This window comes from Boleophthalmus pectinirostris, unplaced genomic scaffold (assembly GCF_026225935.1).
Source record: "Boleophthalmus pectinirostris isolate CB_2022bp ecotype Guang Dong unplaced genomic scaffold, ASM2622593v1 HiC_scaffold_16, whole genome shotgun sequence".
NCBI lineage: Eukaryota > Metazoa > Chordata > Actinopteri > Gobiiformes > Gobiidae > Boleophthalmus > Boleophthalmus pectinirostris.
The window spans coordinates 20,763,383-20,787,784 of NW_026571095.1; the positions used below are offsets into that span (position 1 = coordinate 20,763,383).

At 39.6% G+C, this 24,402-nt stretch overlaps 2 protein-coding genes and 1 pseudogene across 3 annotated transcripts; 2 read left to right on the top strand and 1 right to left on the bottom strand.

Annotated features, from left to right (window-relative positions):
• The first annotated feature begins 9,240 nt into the window (after positions 1–9,240).
• On the top strand, positions 9,241–9,358 carry LOC129408435 (5S ribosomal RNA; annotated as a pseudogene).
• A 1,991-nt stretch (positions 9,359–11,349) lies between these two features.
• Positions 11,350–21,199, top strand: pter (phosphotriesterase related). Of its 2 annotated transcripts, XM_055151741.1 has the most exons (6): positions 11,362–11,448; positions 15,805–15,902; positions 16,215–16,671; positions 17,967–18,232; positions 19,701–19,841; positions 20,662–21,199. In XM_055151741.1, the coding sequence occupies exons 3-6, from the start codon at positions 16,240–16,242 to the stop codon at positions 20,870–20,872; spliced, it is 1,050 nt and encodes a 349-aa protein (XP_055007716.1). In that variant the 5' UTR covers positions 11,362–11,448; positions 15,805–15,902; positions 16,215–16,239; the 3' UTR covers positions 20,873–21,199. The 2 variants fall into 2 exon arrangements, with proteins under 2 accessions (XP_055007717.1, XP_055007716.1); XM_055151742.1 differs by lacking the exon at positions 15,805–15,902 and having other exon boundaries at positions 11,350–11,448.
• Positions 21,200–23,006: 1,807 nt separating this feature from the next.
• Positions 23,007–24,129, bottom strand: c1ql3b (complement component 1, q subcomponent-like 3b). Its single transcript, XM_020929233.1, has 2 exons — positions 23,509–24,129; positions 23,007–23,186 (listed from the first exon to the last, which is right to left on the bottom strand). Exons 1-2 carry the CDS (start codon positions 24,127–24,129, stop codon positions 23,007–23,009), a joined length of 801 nt encoding a protein of 266 aa, XP_020784892.1.
• Between the last annotated feature and the right edge of the window lie 273 nt (positions 24,130–24,402).

Genomic DNA, 24,402 nt, shown 5'->3' on the forward strand with positions numbered 1-24,402 from the left:
TGTTTAGTGAGTCTGAGTTTCTGATGTGAAGGGGGAGAGAGTTCTAGAGGATGGGGGCGGCTGTGGCAAAGGCTCAGTCCCCCAAGTCTGGTGCTTTGATTTAACTGTGGGAGTGAGAAGGTTAGAGTCGGATGACTGGAGACGGCGTGCGAGTCAGTGGGGTTGGACGCTGACTGTGAAGTATGGAGGGCCTGGCTATGGAGAGCTTTGAAGGTGATCAGGAGGATCTTGAAACTGATGCGCTGTTGGATGGGGAGCGAGTGGAGTTGTTGCAGAATGGGGGTGATCTCGTCTCGGTGGTCTTGTGAGCGAGTGTGGGTGAGGAGGTGAGTAGCAGAGTTTTGAACATATTGAAGTTTTTGAAGGTCAACGGAGGGAAGTCTGTAGGAGGCTGCTGCAATAATCGAGTCTGGATGAGAGTTTCAGCAGCAGAGGGCGAGAGGGAGGGGAGAATGGGGTTACATGCAAGCAGGAAACAGAAGTCTATCATTTGTCCCACTGTGCCTGAAAAAAGGGTCAAACAATACATCCAATCCAATCCAACTTTATTTGTATAGCACATTTTAGCAGCACAAAGTCTCCAAAATGCTGCATCAAATATGCACAATATAAAATAACACATTAAATAAAATAAAGCATAAAATAAATAAATAATCAAGTCAAGAAAAAACTGAAAAAAATACATACATTTATGCATTCACCCCACAACTAGAGTCAGTAAGTTGATCCCGCCTCACTGTAATTGTAATTGCTTATACCATATGTCAAATCATTAAAACTGCATCCAGGATTATTGAATCACCATTACCCCCAAATAATGGACATCTACAAAAGGAGCTGTGGAAAAAATGGTCTTTATATCATGCAGGACCCCAGTCACCCCACAAACCGCCTCCTCTCTTACCTCCCCTCAAACACACAATGAACATTAGGTCAGCAGAGACTGTGGTTTTCTATCAAGTGTATTTAATTTTTAAGTTGAGGGGCTGTCATCTGCTTGTCTCATAAACATGTAATTGCTTTGCCTGGAATGCAACATCGTATGTTATTTATGTTTTTTATATTCAGTTACAGAAGAGGCAGTGTCCACCGGCAATCTGACCAGCTGACAGAAGTGAATTTCTCCTTTGCCACGGATTCTACCTGGATGACAGAGTGATTTTACAAACATCAATTACAGGTGTTTTATTCCCAAATAATTCTTGGTTTAGTCGAGTCACCAGCTTGTCTCCATGGAGCTTGTTAAAACAAAACAACATATCCGTGGAGGTTTCGGAGCCTGCACCTAAAAACTTACAATAGTAACTAGACCCTACATGTAGAGGCTATTTCACCACTACAAATGTTTGCGTAGGTAGCAATGAAAATTAGTTACTTGTCAGTACTTTTAGTCCACAGAGGCAAATTTCACACTGTGTCAACATTATTTTGATGGATACATGGTCAAACTGCTAACAGCACATATTTTGCCCCTCCAGGCCCAGTCTCAGTCTCTTGGGTTCCTCAATCTTTTGGATGATGGACTACAATTATTGCAACCTTCTGCGGTCCAACGAGTCTGCATTGCATTTGCTGTGTGAGTATAGTGTAATAGTTACACCACTGCCATGGCCATTTATAATTAACAATCGAAAACACTCATGAATAGTTTATTTTATATTAGCGAACTGTATAGATGTATAATGTTATAAAAGGTCTAACTGATGGTTGATTGTTTTGGATACAATATCAAGTATCAATACTGTAAACTTAAGTTAAGTTATATTGTTTTCATGTAGTTTAAATTACTACCCTAGCCTACACCTAGCTTCTAGGAGATGATCAATACATCTAAGCAGGTCTGGTCAGGCAGCATGCAAAACCTCAGTTGTTTGCATTAGTAAATATATTGTTACATTATAAAGTTGACCTCTTTTCACCTTTTGTATTTTATTATAAATAATAATTTGAATTCACAATGTCACAGGTTCTATCCAGATCATAGGATTATTTTAATTATAAACAGAGCAAAGCATCATATGCAATACAAACTTTTTATTTGTTATTTTATTGTAAAGGTATTTAACTTTGCAATCCTTCAATGTCTTCATTTTTAACAATATGAGTAACAACTAATAATTTTATAAATCCTTACAAAAATAGTGATCTGACATTACTTTTAAAAACTGAAATACTAAGGTCTTGTTGGTTGTTACAATGTGCAGGTCGCAAGTCCATAGCTTAAACAGGCCCATTCATTTGTCATCTCTAGAAAATCAGGTTGAGAGGCCAGGCCACTAGCTAAAAATCACAAAAGCAGATCAAAATAATGAATAATTTAACTTAAGTTTGTAAAAGTAATTTGAACAAGGCACACGTACATAAACAAGGGAATAAAAACATTACCTGCAACCAGATAATGAAGATTGCAATAGTTTACTCCATTGTCCAGAAGAGAAGTGGAGAGCAGGGAGGACTGGGACAAAGCCTATAAACAAAAAACGACTGAGCTACTTTAATTAAAAAAGGGCTCATTTGTAAAAACAGATAAGTGCCATTTCAAAATCAGAGGCTTGCAGTTTATTTTTTGGTGTAATGTTTTCAAAAGTAACAAAAATGTATTTGATTACAGTGAAAATCAGAGTCCATCCCTACTTGATCCACTAGACTTTCATTAATGATGTCTGTAGAAGTACAACTTTTTGACAATTTTTCAAAATGGAGATATCTGTTTAAGCAATTCTTCAAAAATATATATATTAAGAAAAAATATCGTCTAATTTCATTGTAAATCACTACTTACTGATATTCTACATCCATCAGACAGCATGACGGGAAGAAAAGAAATGGAGATCTTTTCAGTGTTGATTCCATCTGGAGTCGTGTGGTTGGCCATGATGTACTGAGGAGTGACAGACACCAGCTATGACAGAAAACCACACATTTATATTCAGACCAATTCGTGTGACACAGTGTCGTAGTTATAATGACTGAACATTCTTACAGTGTACTGGCACATCTCACATCCCATCTCTGGACTGAAGGCCTGAATCTGTTTTGTTAATATGATATTGATATCGGAGCAGTTAGCAGCAAAAAGCCTGAAAAAAAAAAAAAAAAAAAAAAAGAGGTTAACTCTTGTGTACATTCAAAGATTATGGATTTAAGCCCCAATTCTACTAGTAGAGTGAAAACTCCTCGACTACAGGAAACATCTCATTATAAAATTTCTTTGATACTATTGGTATGACCATTACTACATTTCTATTATTATTACTAGCTCCTTTCTTGGTATATTACACTCTGTACATTTGCTTATATAGCACTTGACTTGACTTTACTGTTTACGTTTTCTTTGTGGATCAATAAAGTGTGCCTGAGTCTGAAATAATAGATGAAAGTGAGATATACAGATGTTTTCTTACCACATAGTTTTGCAGAATGCATGATACAGATCGGGTGTAGGGACAGGCAGAGCAAAAATAGAGCCGCACATAGCAGAGAAAGCCAAAACAAACAGGAGAGTCTTCATGCTGTGAGCTGGTTAGGCTGCCCTGAGCAGAGGGTGTGTGAGTCCCTCGATCTGTATTTATACTTACGTCAGCGTTGGGACCAGGCCTTTTATGAGAGAGCAGGTAATGAGGATGAAAACCTATTTGTTATGGCCTGAGACAGCACCAACTAAAGCTTGGAATAAAAAGGTGCACGTGGTTTGTGTGTGACTGCAATGGTATTTATGATCACAATCCAATAAGCTTTGAGCCACAACACCTTCATAGGGCAGAACAGTAGGATAACCCATGTATACACACATTGCCATCTCTGCATGGAAACAACTCTTAAAGTAGAAAGAAAAGAAAATTTTGCCTCAATTATTTATGTAATATATAATAATTCACAGTAAAGCCATATAACTTTATGTTTGTCTGCAAAGAGACATTTCAGATGCTGAGGTTGTTTTTAGGTCAAATGTGACAAAATATCAAATCGCAGTATCTTAACTGTCTTTTAGCTATACCCTTTTATATACTTTTCAATATATGTTTTTATTTTATTTTATTTTTTTAGCATTTTCATTTATGTAAAGGGTAATGTATTTGTTGAAGGCTCTAGATTATTCTGTCTGTCTTTGAATAAGACAAGACATGCTTTTCTGGTATAAATATAACATTTACATACATACATACATACATACATCATTATTTTACATTGTGATCTTTGTAAAATACAATATTGACCTAAATAACGCAAATTGATTTCATTGACTTGACTGTAAGTATAATGTTGTGAGTATTGGGGGTAGGTGAAAACAGATTCTTTTTCAGCACTTAAGCCTAGACTGGAGAACACTATGAAGGAAATCATCATAAAATGGTTAAAAGCTCATGAAAGTTGATCTGCACGTGTGACACAGATAGAGTCAGATTCAGTTCAAGATCATAACACAGGATGTCCTGAGGTACTCATTATGTTTAGAGCCGTTCAAATCATGATTGTCCATGTACGCAGGTGATCATCATCACAAGACCAAAGAGAATGAGCACTGGACAAGAACTCCACCTCCATGAAACACCACAGCCACAGTCCCATTTGGAATGCCCATTCATACAGGTTACGATTCAAGATGAGGACTCTGATGGTTCTAGTGCTGATTGCGACTCTGTGTGGGATTCTCTTAGCGGATCCCATGGCAAAACCTAAGCTGACTTGCAAATCTGTGACTACTACTACTATTACAAAAAAGCCAAGACCTGGTCCAAGACCTGGTCCAAAACCTGGTCCAAAACCTGGTCCAAGACCTGGTCCACAACCAACCAAGCCTCCAGCACCATCTGTCTGCAGAGCCCTCTGGTGAGTGACACTTTTTTTTATATTATATTCTGATATTTTAAACTTGATTTTTACATTTTTACATGCATTTTTTTGTTTGTTTGTTTTTTGTTTTTTTTTGTTTTTGTTTTTTTCCATGTAGGCTCTTTACTACTCCATGTCCAGAGATTAATAGAACGCTTATTCAGCAAGTCAGAGTCTTGAGTCCCGATGCTGGATGCGCTGACTGCCACTATTTGGTAAGGATTTTTATTATTAATTGATTTAAAGTTGCACTGTGTAACTTTTCTGATGTGCTTCTGCAACTTATTCAACTCTGGTGAGATGTTTGCCTGGAGTATTTATACATTATGGGTGTTTTTGTTGCTAAAGAACACACTGAAGAACATGCATTGTTACTGTGAGCATGACTCACCTCTACAGAGAGAGTACAGTACATGATCTGATGGTGTCAAAATAAGTTTAAGGCCATATTGTGGAAAATTCAAATCGATGCAATAACATCTTTAAGTCATTTATGTTTATTTTTGCAGTTTTATGATTTTTTACGATTATAATGTTGGTATTTGTATGATTGTTGTGTTAAGTTTTGTAAAAATGGAAGATACAATATAACATTTATTATTGTTAAATGATAACTTATCTGTTTACAGTTTGTGTCTGGTGACAATGTGACACTGACAGTGGACCACTCCTCTGCAGATGGGCTTAAAGCTGAGACCATTACATTTAAATACAAACCCACTCCAAATGCTGACGGATGCCAGATGTTGGTAAGTATATGGAATAGATAAGGGACTAGATCTCATGTGACAAAACTGAGATTGTGTATATGTGTTTACATTTGGATTGGACAAAAAAAAAAAAGCATTAAACGTTATTTAACATTTCTACATTTTTGTCAAGATTTTCCTCCACTAACTTTCTCTTTGTTGCTGTTTTTGTCCAGGTCAGGTCTCAGTCTACTGGACCACACACCACATCAGATAATTCTGTCAACTACTGCAATATTTATAATCTACTCACAGGTTTGTAATAATAGTACTTGTCCACAAAAACATATAAACTGTATTTAAGTAATTACTACTACTGCCCACACTATTGCCCCCTAATCAGGGTTAGGGGCTGTGGTAAGACGTAAGTACATGTACATACATCTGTTACATATTTGATATCAATGTTTAATTGCAGTACTGTTCCTGTCAAATATATAGAATAAAATAAATGATTGGTTTACAAGCCACCGGCACGTGAACATTGGCCAAATCAGAGCTGTAAGACCTTTAACTATTAAAAGTCTGACTATTTATTGACTACAATAAAAGTCAATACACTTATTTGGTTATTTGGTTGGCAACCGCACTGGATAAATAAATTTGTGATTATGTTGCTGTATGTTGTGGAGCTGTGAAACCTGTGCCCTCTATTGGCCAAAATCTGTATGTACACATTTGAAGTCTTAATATTTCTTTCTCTTTCGGTTTGTTTGCAGGAAGTGGACTTGATTTGCAGCCTGGATTTTCAGACAAAACAAATAAGTATGTCTGCCCATCGTTCCAGCTTGTTCCTTGTACCACACTATAATTATGACCTGTAAACCACAACAATAAACTTGGTTGTTGGACTTTTTTTAATCTATGGTGGTGTATTGCTCTCATTAGAGCTCAAAGAGAAGAAGAAATAAAAAAATAATAAGATAATAATACTTTTGCAAAAACAATATATCCGGAACAGCATATTATATATTTTTTGAAAGCTCTAGAGTTTCCCCACATCACCGTGGGGTCATTGGTGAGTGACGGGCACGTCTGTCCCATCTCATCGAGGTCGCCTACTGACCTCCCATTTTAGCAGTGATTAATATGGCCCAGGCCTTGGGCATGGGTTACTGGGATACTGCTGTTCATGCTGGGGGCAACCGAGAAGACGAAGCTGCATGACATCCTCTTGTATTCCCTCTGATCCAACCAGACCAAACTTCCGCTTCTGCTTTTTCTATTCCACCTTCTAAAATCTTACTCAGTTTTGTAGTAGTAGTAATAGTATTAGTAGTATTTTTTGCCAATTGCGTACTCATAATTTTTAATAATCTACTCAGATAAGCAACTAGAGTAGACACTTATCCATGGTGGCTCTGATATTAGTCTTTATGAACGTTTATCGTCATGCTATTAGCTGATCCGTCATTTCCACCTTGAGCTGACAACCTGGATGCAGCTAATTCATTCAACATCCAAATCCCTTCATGAAAAAGCATATCTTCAAAAGCACATCTGTCCTGACAAATGTTTTCATTCTCAAGAATTGAACAGAGGCCTAAACTGACCAGTTCTTTTTCCAGCCTTAATGAAATACTTAAGGAATACTTTATAAGAGTAATTGCTACATTATCACTTTATTTTAGTCATAAAAAAAACACAGGATTAAGACCAAGGGTTTACATCTCTACCCTTATAGATGACAAGAGAGACAATTATCAATTTGCTCAGTGTTTTACATTTTTATTCAAAATAACTAGTGCATCTTGTTGTGAAAACAATGATATAAATGAAAGGGTTTTCAAAATGGACCACAGTGTTCAGAGGTCATAGTCATAGTCTGGTTTACCTTATTGCTGTTGATGCTATTTGAAGAGGCTTTGACCACAGGGTCAAAATAATGATATAATTTAAAAACAAAGACTAAAAAAATGTAAAATCATTTATCACTGAGAGGAAGAGTTTATGTGAAATATTTTATTGTCTAAAAGTTCCCACACTCGTTTACTATACCACAACAGTGAAAGAGCTGCATACATTTGCCATATACATGCTGCAAGGACATAACTAGATTAGTTACATGCAGAAAGTTCAACTCCAAGGCAGAGCCATTCATTTGTAAATTCAACAAATCCTGGAGCCTTGGAAAGTCCACTTCCTGCAAGGAGACAAAACAAAGATGTAATCCTTTATAATAAAAGACCAAGTGCAATAGTGCATAAAATTCACCTTCAATAATATTGTGGAGGTTGCAGTAGTTGGTTCCATTATCAAACAGGCTGTACCAGAAGGAAGACATGGATGAACCCTGAACAGATTCAAATGTAATTCATTTTCTATAGACATACATAAATTCTGAACGCTCATGGTGACCTACTTCAACATGGCAGCCCATCCCCAGAGACGTCCCAATGATGGTGAAGTTAACGCTCTCATACTGTCCAGACCCGGAGGTGTGGTTGGCCTGGATCAAACCCGGAGCTACTGGGGTCAAGAGCTGCATAGGTGAGTAAGGGGTAAGTTTAAAATCCATGATCTTACTATATTAGATGAAAATAAAATACATTTTATGTTGCTTGCCTTGTATGAGCCCATTGCTTTGATTTGAGTTACAATAGCATAAGCCACACGATCACAGGGTAGACCAAGCAACCTGACAGAAAAAATATTGATAGAATTTCACTGCTACTTCAAATTGCTATTTTGCTATTTGCATTGCAAATATTTCAGAAAAAAACTTACCATACAATCCTGCAGTAAGCATGAGTTAAATCAGGCTTAATACTACTTGTAACAATAGACATTCCTATGAAGATGGCACACACGACAATCAGAGTCCGCACAGCCATGGCTCAGCTTGTGTTTTGTATCTTGTCTCAAACCTACTGTTGCTACTGTGGAGTTAACCCACACCGTTTATACTGGATATTGCATGAAACAGGAGCAAGAGTACTGTGTGGTCATGTGGAGCCGTGCAAAACAGATTTGCATGACCCTTGGCATGAAGTGTATGGCATCTGCAGCCGTGAGACTTCAGAATAATTTAAACTATGTTACAAATATATTTATTGTCCTACTTAGGCTACTGTACATGTAGTTGTAGAAAACCCGAAGGCTGTTCCAGAAATGTTGCCAACTCAAAAAGCCTGGCTTCTGGAAGAGTCTGACTTACTTGTTGCCATTTTAGTTTGAATAAGGCTAATGAATGAACTGAATGAACTGTATTCTCGTAGTTGTAGTTTTTTCCTGTGAATTTAAAACCTAAATGTCTATTGAGCTCAGTTTTAAGGTTAAACAGTATTATTCAGTATTATTGAATTTCACAGTAACTTCACTTCCCTTTGAAGCACGTGGCTCTACATTAATGTGTCTGTCATTAATGTTCAGCTTTGAAAACGATGAACAGTTTAATTGTTTTTAGAATATAATTTGGCCTGGTTGTTTATTGTAACCATTAGATTTCGTGGGTCTACAAAGAGATTTAAACTTAGAGCAGAACAGTAAGTAACAGAATACAATGTATTACAATTATCTACGTCCCTCTTTGCTATATCCCTTCCCTCTAGTGGAAGGTCCCTTACCTGCTTGTCTCCATTGAGATGTTGTTGCTTGCTCTTCTTTTTCTGTCTCTGTGAATAAAAGTAGGTGACGCCACAAGGCCACATTACAGGTCAGATGTGGTCATACCGGCTTGTCAAAGCCTGATCCCATCAGATCTCAGAAGCTAAGCAAGGCTGGGCCTGGGTAGTACTTGGATGGGAGACCACTGGGAATTCCAGGTGCCACAGTGGGGCGCCAGTGGCAAAAACTGTCATTGTGTCCTTAGGCAAGACACTTCACCCACAGTGCCGTGTGTGAGTGAAGGTGGTGGTGGGAGGAGGGACCAATGATGCAGATTGGCAGCCTCGCTTCCATAAATCTGCCCCAGGACAGCTGTGGCTACAGTAGTAGCTTACCACCACCGAGGGTTGAGTTAATGAATAATGAACTGTTAAGTGCTTTGGATATCTTGAAAGGTGCTATATAAATGTATTAATAAGTAATTAATTAGATCTGTGGAGAGACAACACCAATTAACACCAGTCAGACATGCCATGTTTTTCAAAATATTTTTAAGAAATAAAAACATCTAAATGGAATAAATGTGTTATGATAAGCCTAATGCCATACAGTGGAACATTCCAAGCAAATGTCCATGTAAAGTTACATAGTGCACCTATAAGCTGATCCTGCATACAAAAACATACATTTAGGTAAATGACAGACGTTATTGGTGGTTTGTGTTCTTTTTAACACCAGGTGGCAGCATTCAACAACCCTGAGGAGAACAGTGAGTCCTAGAAAGACCTACTACACATTTCAACCTATACGTGTTAAATAAAAGTGAATTTTTACGTGTAATGCAATCCTAATATATTAACTATACTGAACATTGAATCCATGATTTAATACACATTTCTAATTGAGAAGTGATGCATCAAAGGCCTTGTTAATGTCTGGTGGGTCTCAAAGGGTCAGTTGTCACAGAGTGGGTGGTTTTCTGTCTTCTTTGGCTCTATCCCCCCTTGTGGTCAGTGCCTTTGAACCTGTCAGTGACACAGATGAATGACACAATCTCCTCTGTCTCTAATGAGGAGCAGGGAGGCAATACCGGGGGTTGGGCTTAAGTTATGTTTCTGTCTGCGCTGAGTGAAAGCTAAGACAATCATACCTTTACCTATGAATGATGAATTTTAATGCATATTGGCCTATCCCTTGTGATCAGTTTTGACATCAGAAACATTCCCTTAATAGTAAAGGCTCGAAGAACAATAAAATATAAACCAATATAACAAACAAACTAATAAATGAATAAACAAATAAATTTAAATATATAGAAATGAAATACCTGTGGTCAATTAAATTACTGTAGTATCCAGATGTTTAAGGAGGTTTCAAAGGTATATACAGCCAGTACAGCTATAAAATAAGTAAATATTTAGTTACCTACTCAAACAACAACAACACTCATGTAGTCAGTGCACAATAAGAAGTAGTTCCCTCCCTAGTTTGCTGCTGAAATGAAATGGGCTACCATGTGGTTAGCTGAACATTTTAGTCCCATATGTTTGCTGTGCATCATGGTGCAGGCTCATGGTGGTTTTGGCGGACGGCACGTGAGCAGTGAGTGGATGGTCTGAGCCATTTGAGAGTTTGAACCATGACTGTTCACTGGGCAAACACAGCACCAAAACTGGACTCCATCTGCTGCATTGGAGAAAACCATTTGTCTCTTTTAACACAATTAGCTACAGTTTTGTTTTGGTAATATATTTTTTTAATGCTTTCCCTTTGACTTATAAGGAAAAAAAATCACTCAAAAACATCTGCCAAACATGCATTCATTTGGGTCAATTGTACATCAAATCAGTTTGAATTAAAAGCCTAAAATAATAATAATATTACGTAGTTTGTTTTCTTCCAAGGAGTTGACAAACTTTTGGATATCCTAGCAGATATCTCAATGCAATAGGCTTACAATTTTAGACCATTTGTTTATTTAAAACTAGGCTAGGCTAACATTTGTTCAAGGTCTACTAAATTACATAAGTGGAAGTCTTCACTATGTTACAAAGTATTATCAATGGGTGAATTACAGTAGGTTTTATTATTTAAGAGCACATAATTATAATTCATTTGGCTGTGTTTTGGTCATAGTTTTGGTTCTGAGTCATGATTAATCTTGGTCAGTCTCTAAAACTACAATCCCATGCTCCTCTTGTGCATGTCCTATACTTGTCACGTGACTGCTGTAATCTGAGGTGGGCGGGGCTTCTCTGCTGCGGTAAAGACTTAAAAATAGCGGAACGAGGTCACACACACTTTCCGATACATACTAACAGTAAGGAACTTCTTACATGCAATGATTTTACAAGTTGGAGTTGCTATAGTAATCTTTTGCACGCTGTAATTATTGGGTTCTGTTTTTTTGTACTGTTGATTCGGTATTTAATCATTGCACTTTGAATACTGCACTGTACTCTCCTTATGTTACATAGGCCTTCATAGTAATACTATTGGATAGTGTGCATGGTTTGTCTTCGTTTCTGATGTTTTTATTTGTGGAAATGTGAGAAATGTAATAATCTCCGTCTCTCTTGCTGTCTTTCTGATTAAAGAACACCTATGCAAAATCGACTTTTCAGAGCTTTTAATCATGTTATAGCCGTTTCCCCTTCTCATATACCATCTAGAAGTTGTATTTGGAGTAATTAGTGCATGTTTGAATAGTCTTTAGTCACTTATTTTCAAGACGCCATATTGCCGGACATGTCCTGTGTTCACTACCAAAGGTGTCCAAACAGCTCTGTACTAACTTTGTTTTGCAATTTTATTTTCTCAATCGGTGACACGCATATGCATTCTGCAGCGTAACATAGTCATTTTGGTACGAATGAAAAAAAAAATCTGCTGCTCGTTTGCGTGATGCACAAATATCATAGATCCGCGACAAATATCTGTGGAGTTGCAGGTGTTCGGGTTCTCCGTGTGAGCCATGTGATCATGTCGAGGTGTGATTTGTGTACACTGATGTTTACATATTTTGCGCCACTCTCAGCACCTATATCTGTCATGCGCGTTATAGTCACATTTTACTCCGGCTCTTGCGGGCAGGTCAGACTCGGTGCCAGAGCACGTCTACTGGAGTGGCGTGGGTCACCACCAGCAGGGGGGCACTGCCATTTGAGAAATATTTTAATGGGGTGGAGTCATACAAAGCAGAAATGCTATCAAACACGTATTTCTTTTATTATGTGTTGTTGTTATTATTATTATCATTATTGTTACTATTATTACTATTAGCTGCAATAGTTGTTGAGGCTGTTTGGTAGACGATACGCACATAAGACAATAATAAAAGGTTGAAATTTATTTTAAAAAACAATAAGGCCTGCCACTGGTTGTAAACATTAAACAACAGCCTCTCGTCAAAAACACCCCTGAACAACATCACTGAAAGAAGCAATCGAGCAAGACAGAGCCACGCCTTCGGGCAGCACCAGGGCTGTAGTGGGCGCGATACGCCATCCACACACTTCTCCTGATGTGAGATAAAAAAAAAAAAAAGTGGTATAATTTTTGGGATTATAAATATAAATTATGAATATTTTGGTTACTAGTGGCTGAACTATATCAGAGCACAATGAACAGTCACGCGAAAACTTTACGCAACAATACAACGTAACACGCCGCTCACACCCAGACCAACAACGTCAACAAAACTACAATAAGATAAGAGGCTCTGGTCACAACATGAACACACGGCATCAGCGCCGCTCCTACAGCACACGACAGAACAACCGGAGCAGCTCCACCGCACCCACCAGCTCATTTACGCACTATTTAACTATTTACACTATTTACCTGTGAGGCTCCATCTTCAGATTTGCTGCAAACTAATTAAAACAAGCCTCTTACCTTCTCCAGAGACTGAAGCAGAGTGTTTCCTCAATCCACTGACCCACTGGTTCTGTCTCCAAAAGTGTACTGTCCAATAAGAAGAGAAGAAACTGGTCCAAATCCCGGTCCAGTCAGGTCCGTGACGCGAGGTTTGGGAGCCGAATGCACGAGCTGGTTGTAAAACTAAAACTTATGCCTCTGCGCTCAGGTCAAACTTTTACACCCAGAAACAAGCAGGCAAAGGCGGATACTCTATCCTCTGCTTGGCCCCGGCGGCGGCAGCGAGAGCTCTGGGTGCCGGCGGCGGGTCTGTCAGTGTGTTCGCTCTTTGGCTCTCTCCTCGCGATTTCCTGTGTGGAGGTTTAAAAAAAAAATAAAAATAAAAAAATTCCATGGGAGGTTTAAGATAAAGTAGCTAGCTGCCGCTAATCATGAGGCTGCTACGAGTTGACGCAGAGATGACGTGAGTGACAGAACAGTTGTCCAGTCACACTACATAAACAGAGACTGTGATATCATTGGTCTGGGCGCTAAAGTTTGTGCCCTCAGTCCAAAGAGAAATAAACAAAATAATTTAAAAATAGTAATAATAACGGCCTGTGCTGGGGGGTGGGGCACCAGGCCGCCGACACCGGGGCAGGTTAAATGTAAGCCAGTCTTAACATTGGACAAGTTGGCGCCGTTTTTAAAAGCGTGATTCCGTCCTTTACCATGTGCCTGGTGCGCGTACTACGGCGCATCAGATTGCATGATGGTGTTTTAAAAGGCTACAACGCAAACTTCGCGTTCATGTAACACCTGGCACGGCATGTTGTGACATCCATTTTGGACAATTTACCACTGTTTAATAGCTTGATTGTGCTGTGTCCTTGTGGCCTCATGTGCCTGGCCAAAAGCGAAGTTTACTCCACCATCAGCCTTCTGCAGACTATAGAGTTCAGCGCCGTGGTGGGTGCATGAGACACATGGTAAAGGACGAACTGTAGTGACTAGTGCGCATGACAGACATAGGTGCTGAAAGTTATTTTAGTTGATGAAGTGCTGCAGTTAAGACTCCCGATTTTTTTATTGCCAACATAGGTCTCCAGGAAAAATAGTTGATAGCTAATGGAGGTCAATTAAATACAACATCAAATCCTTTACAGGTGACGAGTTCGAGGCCCGCGCACCCTCTTACTCATATTTTTAGAACCTGTTTATCACAGAGGACACCAAACAATTTATAGGTGTATGTGCAATTGTAAGCCTTCATTTACTTTATTCTGAAGGGAGTGTATTTATCGCAGTCATGCCAACCTGTGTTTAAGGTTAACCTGTGTTTGTTTATGCCAACGTAATATTTCGTTTTAAACGCGATATTCGTGTTTTGTTTGAGTGCGCTATACGTCATTAAACTGAGGTAGGTGTAGTAGAGACATTACAGTAGGCTACACATGAGGCAAAGAGGGCGTGTCAGCGCGTTTGAGCGTGAATGTAGCGATAGATGCGCGCTACTCCGGACTGACCAGGTGTCCGTTTGCATTGACCACAGTGGAAACACGAAATACTGGCCGTAAATAAAACCTTTCTCCACATCTCCATTTAAGACAGGGCGGAAAGGAAGACACAGAAGAACGTTTACATTTTATTTAGACAGCGCCCCACCTGTCCCAGCCCTGGGGCAGGTGTCTGCGCAGATGCCTGTGCGTCTGTCTGCAGAGGGCGGCTTTCTGTGGCGTGCGCGATATGAGCCATTGACACACTGGCCCCCGACACCGACTCTGTGTCGTGATGATGTTTACAGCGACGTCAGCTCCCATTAGGCACAGCATCTTTCTAACGCGATTTAAAATGTATAAATAATAACATAATGAGCTACGGGTGTTGTACTATATAATAGACTCATGCACAATGTATGATGTTTAATGCATTCATTACCACACTGAGGACTAGCAGTCCAAAGTTCGTTTTTATTGTCATTGTTAAATCAATAAGGTCAGGCGTGGCTAGGTGTTATGTAACATTTCTATAAGTGACACTACCCTACTACAGTTCATACTACTACCCAGAATACTACCATTAGTATTTCTATTACTACATCTACCTCTGTAATGGTACGTAAACTTATACTACTCCAACCGCTATTACTGCTACTAAATGTAAATGTTACTAGATATGAAACTGCTTTTATTGCTAAAAAGCTGTTTGACCACAAAAGGCTACTGACACCATTATATTGATATCATTTCTACTAGTCACTTTGTAATGACGTTGTCACAGTATTAAAAACTTCCATCTTGGTTTTAATTAGAGCCCGACCGATATATCGGTTGGCGATATTATTCGCCGATATGGGCACCTGGAAACCGGCCGATATTTCACTTGGGCATGTTATACCTCGTTATAAAGCTTAGACTCCCTACATTATGTTCACTTAATAAACAGACAGATAAATGTCCTAATATGTGGCTCCGCATCAGTTTTTTATCTGCAGTGTAATTTGTCTGTGTGCGGCCATACTGTCCCTGAACACACCCCCAGAGTCATGTCACTCAGGTGCTCTTGTTTACACCCGCAGACATAGGTCCAAACACTGAGATTATATTATTTTTACAGGCAGTCGGTTTGAGTCTGGATTAAAAGGAGGACTAAACCAGAACTGAACCAGGACTGAGTGTCGGGACTCAGTCTCTATCTCTCTCCCTCTCTCGAGCCCAAGATTAGACCTGGTTTATACATTTTATGCTGAGCTACAGCCAAATATGCACATTTTTTTCTATCCTACGCACATGCATATTTCTGAAAGTTTCGCTTTCAGCTGCTGCCTGCTGTCAAACTAGAGTCTGCATGCGGCCTGAAGAGAAAAAAAGTGAGAGAAAGAGAAAACACGGCTCGACCGACGCATCACTACTAGCGGTAATTACCGTGGCGAGCACGCATTTACGGCTAAAAACTAATAGCGGTTGTTTACTTCATTAGCTAGTAGTAATATGCTATCGGCAGTTCCAACTCCCATTTTATCTGTATCATATCGGCCACAGCAAAATCCATATCGGCTGGGCCCTAGTTTTAATACTAAGGAAAAGGCTGAGGAAAGGTCAATTTTGTCATATTCATGTTTTTTTCTGTATCTATACTTGTTCAATTATCTGGTTTGATTGTAGTTTTTGAATTGATATGTATATGGGTACAGATTTTTTGACAACTCTATTCTGTATTTTTGTGTAGGGATCATCTGTCTTAAACAGCCATTATGTCTAATTTGAGCGGTAGAGTCCAGACCGTCCTTGGACTCGTGGATCCGGACAAATTGGGACGTACAATGACCCATGAACACCTCACCATGACTTTTGAGTGCTGCTACTTCCCCCCTCCCCCGGGAGATGAGGCAGTGGCTGCTAACCCTTTTCAAATGCAACACATGCACTGGCTTAGGCAAAATCCCTATAGCTGCCATGAAAATCTGCTGCTCCAACAAGAGACTGATGCTGTACGGGACGAGCTGCGGGTCTACAAGCAAGCAGGAGGGGGGACTATAGTGGAGAATACAACTACAGGGTTAGAGAGAGATCTACCTACCCTCAAACAGCTGGCCCAAGACACAGGGGTCCATATCATCGCAGGGGCAGGCTACTATGTGGACTGCACTCACTCAGAGAGCACCAAAAGCATGACTGTGGAGCAGGTGCGGTTTGGAGCATTATTAGTACATTATACATAGAGTTCATCATATATTTTACATGGACTATGTAACTTTTTTGTGAAGGATTCAATACTTTTTTGTCTGGAGATGTTATTGCTTTGCCTGGAAATGTCTCTCACTATGGCATTAAACATATCTATATCCGTGTGTAGAATACCTCAGTTGTCCAGGTAGAATCCATTGCAAAGGAGAAATTCAAAGGTCAACTGGATAAACATTTATTTAGGTTTAAACCTAAATAAACATTTGTCTACTGTATATCCATTAGAGATAAGTCAGTTATGACACCAGGCCAAATTACTTGTTAGATCGACCTATCTGAGAGTGAGAATGTATGTTTATTTAACATACGTAATTAAATGAAATGCTCAATAGACTTGTTTAAAGAGCAATTATTTAGGGCCTAACAATAATATTTCCTTTGGCCCCCACCAGAAAACTTACATAGTTCACCTTTAATGGAATGTCTAGGATTAGTTTTTCAGTTGTCGTGGTATAGGGTGTCCCCATTCTGCCTGTGCCTTAGTGGGTTTCTTGGGTGCTCTTATTTCCCATGCACTACTCACTAGAATCCCCTCTCAAGATCTGGAAGTGGGTCCACCGCTGGTGGAGGAGGAGAGCAGTCTTGTGTAACATAATCTAAATTGTCAATATTCGTAGTTGATTAAATATGTAGTAGTAAAAACATTTTAATCAGTGAATAAATTAGAGAGGTACTGTAATATAAACATCTGTACTACTACCTACCATAGAGCTCATGCTTTTAGCTGTAGGTCTATAGAATCTAGGAACATCTAGTTATATATATCAAGATCTACCGCAGTGAAAGTTTGGGTGCAGTGGAAGGTGCAAACTCCATGATGCTTTGATTAAACACATTTCAACATGTGTGAATATCAAGGATACAATCCCAACACTTAATTAAAAGGAAAAATGGAATGTGTTACAAATTGATGAATGATGATCGAGATATTGTAAAACTTTTAAATAAATATCTGTGGCAGGTGTAAAGAGAGATTGTTACAAGCATGTCTCTCTCATGCTGCACATTGTTAAATACAAATAATTATCTTTTTACTGAAGCTAATCTAAATGTTGTGTTCACAGTCCAGTTGTAATGTACTGTGATATCCAGTACATGCTATGTTTGTATGCGTCACATCATTGAAATACACACGTCAAACAAATCCAAAATTAATTAATCTTGTAACATGTTTCTAATTGACCCTAAATGCACCATTGTCTCATACTTGTCTGTCTTGTCACTTTCCCAACAGCTCGCAGACGTCATTGTGAGTGAAGTGTTGAATGGAGCGGATGGTACAGAGATTCGTTGTGGTGTGATTGGGGAAATAGGCACCGGCTGGCCCATCACGGACAGCGAGAAGAGGGTCCTAAGAGCGACCGCCCATGCACAGACCCGACTGGGCTGCCCTGTCATCATACACCCCGGACGAAACCCCGCCGCCCCTGCTGAGGTGGTTCGCATCCTGCAAGAGGCCGGAGGGGATATCGGCAAAACTGTCATGTCACATCTGGACAGGTAAAAAGCAATAGGTCAGTATTATAAATCTGATTACAGATCATCACAAAGGTGTTGATCAAAGAAGGGTGAATATTTTATGTTTTGAATTGATCAAAGGTCCTCAAAATAGTGCTTATAACATGAAGATGAAACCCACGCAAGCTCAAATTGGTGGATAATTAAGTACACACTCAAGATACACCCAGATACACCCTACGATTGATGTTTGCTCATGATGATTATTGAACGAGCCCTTGTTGTAACATAATTAATTTGTAAATATATCTATAGTATTGTTTATTTTGTGACTTTCATGTAAAGTATGGCATATCTTGCTTTAGGTAATTCTAGATGTTTTTAATTTTAGGAAAAAATATAATTGATTCACTCCACAGATCTGGAGGTGTTACCTGCATCTTGTCTCCATGAAGACAGACAACTTAATGGAATACTAGACAGTGTAATCTCTCATTTGTCCAGGAGTGGTTCAATGGAGAGGGGTTTTAGATTCATCTGGACATTGTTTTTGGAATATTGTCTGTGGAGCATTCCTAAGCAGTAACAGTGCACCTTTAACCCAGAAACGCCCCACTGAGTTTTGGCACTAGAGGGAAACTTAGTCATTCAGGACATCTTGACTGTTTTGCAAAAGAAAAAGTTGTGTGTATCAACAATTTTTCAAACGACTGTGTATTAGTGACATAAAAATATACACTGATACTTTTTCTCCCTTAACTGAGGTGAACTTTGAGCATAAAATGTGACGCCTTATATTTATGATCTTCTCAAGCCACCATGGCAAGCTGTTTATTGAAATCTCAAAAATGTCTTAGAATGAATGTCCAGGCTGGCTTCACTCACAATACAAGGTCCAAATCACAAGGTTAATGGTTAAATTACCCTGAGTGGACTTGTCCCTGATCCTGAGCAGTTGTCTGTGTTTTGTGTCAGCTCTGTTATAAAGTGGACTCTGGTCTGGTCCTGCTACAGTCAGCTGGGACAGTGCCCGGACCCCAGTGACCCCCACAAGGCTAAGTGGTGAAGATGGATGGACTCATGTTTGATGGATGGGTTTATTACTGCACAGTTGACCCATGTATTTCTCACTCACTCGTTGATAGGACAGTCACTGTATCAAACTGTCTGTCTATTCTATACACGCTCAGAGAATCAAACTTTGAACGGGGGTTGCACAATTTGGAAAACGGTCCAATTTAGTTTGGGTTATATATATGTGTCGGTATATTGTACAGCTCTGTAGGATAACTCTTGTTCTTTAGGTGGTTTTCAGGGGTTTACCAGCATAATTCTAGCTTTTAATTAACAGTAAAAAGTGTAATTGGGACATTGCATCATTCCTAAACTTAAATGATTAACCAACTGTTCATATCTTCAAAAGTCTTTAGAGGTCCAGTAAGTAAAAAAAGTGTATACAGCACAACTCAATAATGCTTTACAATGTTTTCTTTTATTTACTTTTGTGTAGGACTATATTTGATGAGGGAGAACTGCTGGAGTTTGCTAAGATGGGGAGTTACCTGGAGTATGACCTGTTTGGTACAGAGATGTTGAACTATCCTTACAACACGGACATCGACATGCCCAGTGACAGCCAGAGAGTGAAGACGTGAGTATTGAAACTAGAGGTGGTCAATAAATATGCTTAATTAGAATATCACGTATATTGTCACGTACTAGTATATTGTCTAAAATAAGAAAACTGACCAAAAGCTTAAAAAATCCCCTAAAAAAGCGCAGTTTACGCAGCGAGAAAACACGGTCCACACGCGGCTCACGGGAGCACGTCGATGTCCGCGCAGTAACTACGGAAGGAAACGTTGTCCGCACGTTCTCAGGTTGATGACGATGATGAAGGTGTGTGTTTGTGTGTGTTTGTGTGCGTGTCCCCTCATGTGGCAGGTCACTATAGGACAGTAGTGCAGACATCATGAGCCTATGCAGGTTGTTTTCACCAGCGACATTTAAGTTGTAGGCGATATTATATTTGTTAGTTTCTTTTATATTTCACGTCGGGAGAATAATTTCCAAGACACGAATGCGTTTTTACCTGTGCACTGCTGCCTCTGTTCTACTGGCTCTACGACCTCGTCCATTGTGCCTGACGCCGCCAACGTTAACATGACGTTTACATCGCTCTTACTGCGTGCGTTTTGTGTGGGTTTCCGGCAATGAGTGGAATTACCAAAATAAAAAAAAATTATAAATGTGTTTTTTGTGTGTGTTGTTGTTGTCCCAACAACACATAAAAACAGGTTTTATAATAAAGCAACTCGCATACAGAAACACTAAAGTTAGAGATTAAAAATGAGATTAACGCGATTAAAAAACATAACGCGCTAAATATGACTGTAATTAATTAATCGCAATTAACGCGATAATTTGACACCCCTAGTTATATTGTTATATATGTTGTATTCTTTGTTTAGCCTGGCGTTTCTAGTGAAGGAGGGCTATGAAGACAAGATCCTGGTGGCTCATGACATTCACACCAAAAACCGACTCACAAAGTTCGGAGGTCACGGTTACTCCCACATCCTGAAAAATATTGTACCAAAGATGTTAACAAGAGGCATCAGTCAGCACCAAGTGGACAAGATCCTCATCGATAACCCAAAGTGCTGGCTCACCTTTAAATGAGCAAACTTTTATCTAATGTAAACTAGACCTTTACTTTCAGATGAATAACTAAGAGAAAATTACCACTGTAATTTTAGTACCAAATGACTGAAATGTATTTTTTTTTCTATTCAAATGAAAATTTCACAATATTCTTTTGTGATTCAAAGAGTGTCAGTGCCTCAAGATAATTGTGTCCATTACCACCTACTCTGTTCTGTATGTCCATTAATTGGGCTTCTAATTTTGATATGCTGTCTCAATACATGAATTGTAATAACACCCAATTTTATAATTTTTTTTAATTTTAACTTGGTCTTTAAATAAAAATACAGTTGATTAATGACATTTTGAGTGGTTCCTGTGTGTCAGATGCCCTTTCTGTCACAACCAGCCATATACGGATGTTGTGACTGAAGCATGCAATGTCAGTTGAGTGTCTTCCCCAAGGATAGGACAGGATGCACAATCTTGACCCTCACATTATAATACATACAAACTGAGTTATTAAGTTAGATAAGTTTGATTTACACATCCATAGTGTGTGTGCATATATACTTTTTTTTATTTGCCCTTTGCAAGTTAACTTAATTTTTTTACGTTCACAAGTTCTTTCAATCTCTATCAAGTCACATTTTGGCCCTACGTGTCCAAATACAGTTAATTTATTTCTCCCCTTTAATGCTGTATCTTCTGTTTTCTTTCAAACTTTTGCATGTCACCTGTGTAAACACTGAAGTGGAATAATGAGCCAGAACGTGATCAGTATTCTGCTCTTAACGTGGCGCAGCGGAGATGGTGTTAGATGAGTTGTCCCGTTGCCCCTCAGTGGGAGTCTGGGGTGTCTACGGGAGCCCGAGTGGTCCAAATGAAGGACAAGCTCTCCTCTCATCTGGGGAACAGGTGGCCTCACAGGATGACATCTCTGCATGATCTATGGCTCCATCACCATGCCAGACTGCACAATATTTAACTTTGATTCATTTTCGTAGAGAAAGACAGACAAGAGATTTTGATTTACATATATTTGACATTTTGAAGATCGCCTGGTGTACAGTGGTGATTTTGGGCGGCCATATTGGAGTGGTGACTAACCAGCAGAGTGCTTAGCAGACCAACTGTTGTACAACAAGTGACAACAAGTTACAAAGATTGTTAGTCACAGTAAGGGCTGCACAATATATTAGAATACCAGTTTGGCCAATGGAGTAATGCTACAAAAATAAAAATCTCTCAGTAGTGCCGTCCCCCATCTGACTTATAAGGAGCCACAAGTGTGATGATCAAAACCAAAGTATGTTTATAGTGAACATTGGCCATTTGAGATGCAATTTATTCATTATTTATTCATTGGCAAATTGAAGTTGGCAATTATTTTGATAATATGTTGCTTACTGCAAACAACACAATGTCCTGTTTTCATATGTATCAAACCTGCTTACCTGATGTTTAAACTGCTACAAACATGCCCTGAAATGCATGTGATTCCTATATTTGTAGTTTTATTAGCAGTTCATATTTCAGTCATCTCTAAAATCAAAAGTTTGTTGATAGTTTAAAATGTGCACCAAAGCTTGATAAATATACATTATAAATTTGATGGTAACTTAATCCTCATATCAACATATCTATCCCACATTGTGTTAATATTGTGCAGCCCTGGTCACAGTGCTTCAGTAACATCAGAATGACCTTTTACATGTGATCTGATTTCTCTGATTTGTTTAATATTGTCTACAATCATGCACTGATAGACCTGACAACATTCACTCTTAATGCAACAACAACTGACTATTTTGATGAAGGAAAGCACATTTATGGACAACCACATTGCAAATGGACTGACGAGAAATGTGAATATACTTTCAGCTCTATAACTGAGTGCAGGTCAGTGCACTCACATATATTGTGTATGTTTGCACAGCAGCATTACTTCATGTAGTGACAATAGTTTAGATATTGATTCCAGTCCTTGAGTATAAGCCACATTTTGCAAATTAAAATGTATAAAGTCTCTTAGTACAGTTCTTTTTGCAGCATTTCACCTTATCTTTCTGGGCTTTTTTTTTTTTTTTTTTTTCTTCTTAAATTATTTGACCCCACCTACATTATAATCCAAATGAAGTGGGTATTGAAAGCAAACGTCCCGCCCATTTCAGTCCGCGTACAGCATGAAGCCTGAAAAAGTGCTGTACTTGTTGTTGTTGCCTCCGTGCGCTTTGCCTCCGTCTAGTTTGATGTAAATCTCATCTCCAGGCTCTAGGTGTAAGACCACACTGTTACTGGCATAGTCGTAGTTTTGGTCCGCATCTTGGGCGATGGCGCTTGCTCGCACCTGCAGATAGTAAGACACGCAGTCAGTTTCATTGTTGCTTTGAGCGCAACTTAATCAGGACCTTGGACAGCTCCGTGGGGTGAAGTTTTAACAATGTGTGAGGCGATTGTTTCTACTGCTCTGTCACTGCTACTCAATCGTAGGCATAAAGAGGGCACAATGCATTATAAGTGTAAAGAGGAAGAGACGGAAAAGGCATATTGGATGTTCCCTGCAAAATACTGACATGACAAACATGACAAAAAATATCAGATTGTACAAAATACTTTTTGTGGAAAAAATTTAATCAGACATCTTATATCATTGTTTAATGATTCATTACCTGGTTGTTTTTGCAGAGGTCAGCCCACATGCTGGTTCCATCGCCCCCTCTCATCAGCACGTGGTAAACAAAGAAGTAAATCCCGGGTATGGAGCAGGTGAATTTACCAGTTGCAGGGTCGTAATGGTTTCCCAAGTTTGTGACGACGTCGTCAAACTTGAGCACCTCGTATCCCTCATGCTGTTTTTTAAGTCCGGCGTAGAAAGCGATCTTTGGGACGGTGTTGTACGTAGCTGCGCTTATGGCACCGGTCGGTCCGTTTGCCCCTGGAGCTCCAGGCGGTCCCGGTGGTCCTGGTGCGCCTCTCTCTCCAGGTGGTCCAGCGGGTCCGGGTGGACCCGGCTCACCCACCGGACCTCTGGGACCCACCCTTCCCACGCGGCCCGGCTCTCCCTGCGGACCTTGGATAAACGTGGGTAGCGACTGGACCAGGCGGTTGTCTTTGATAGGACTTGTGGCTTTAGCCGTTGCCGTGGCTGCGGTGCCGTGGGAGTCACAGACCATTTGACACGAGCCCAGCATCTCATAGCGCGCGGGGGGTCCGGCCGTGTTCACCATGACCGGGATGAGAACCACCAGGACCAGCACCAGCGCCACGCCACAGACCCCTGTCGCGATCATCTGCGCTCTGCGGACTCGCGGGGATCTCCGGAGAGGGTGGTCGTCCAGCCTGCTTGAGGGGGGTATCTTGGCTGTGAGATGAACTCCCTTATCGCGCTGTAACTTTTGGAGGAAGGAGAGCCCTTTAAATGTTCACGCACAAAAGTCAGCATCCACAACTTTTACGCGCCACGGTTAAGGTCTAAATGCTTCATCTCTCTTGCTTCCAGGTGCATAAAAAAGCTCCAAGATTCAAAACAATTACAGTTTCACAAAGTGAGTTTGGTTCTTACG

Coding starts and splice junctions, on each gene's coding strand:
- c1ql3b (XM_020929233.1), bottom strand. CDS start 24,129: ATGATCGCGACAGGGGTCTGTGGCGTGGCGCTGGTGCTGGTCCTGGTG. Junction 23,187..23,508: donor ACCTCTGCAAAAACAACCAG/GTAATGAATCAT, acceptor TACTATCTGCAG/GTGCGAGCAAGCGCCATCGC.
- pter (XM_055151742.1), top strand. CDS start 16,240: ATGTCTAATTTGAGCGGTAGAGTCCAGACCGTCCTTGGACTCGTGGAT. Junction 18,233..19,700: donor GTCATGTCACATCTGGACAG/GTAAAAAGCAAT, acceptor ACTTTTGTGTAG/GACTATATTTGATGAGGGAG. Junction 19,842..20,661: donor GACAGCCAGAGAGTGAAGAC/GTGAGTATTGAA, acceptor TTCTTTGTTTAG/CCTGGCGTTTCTAGTGAAGG.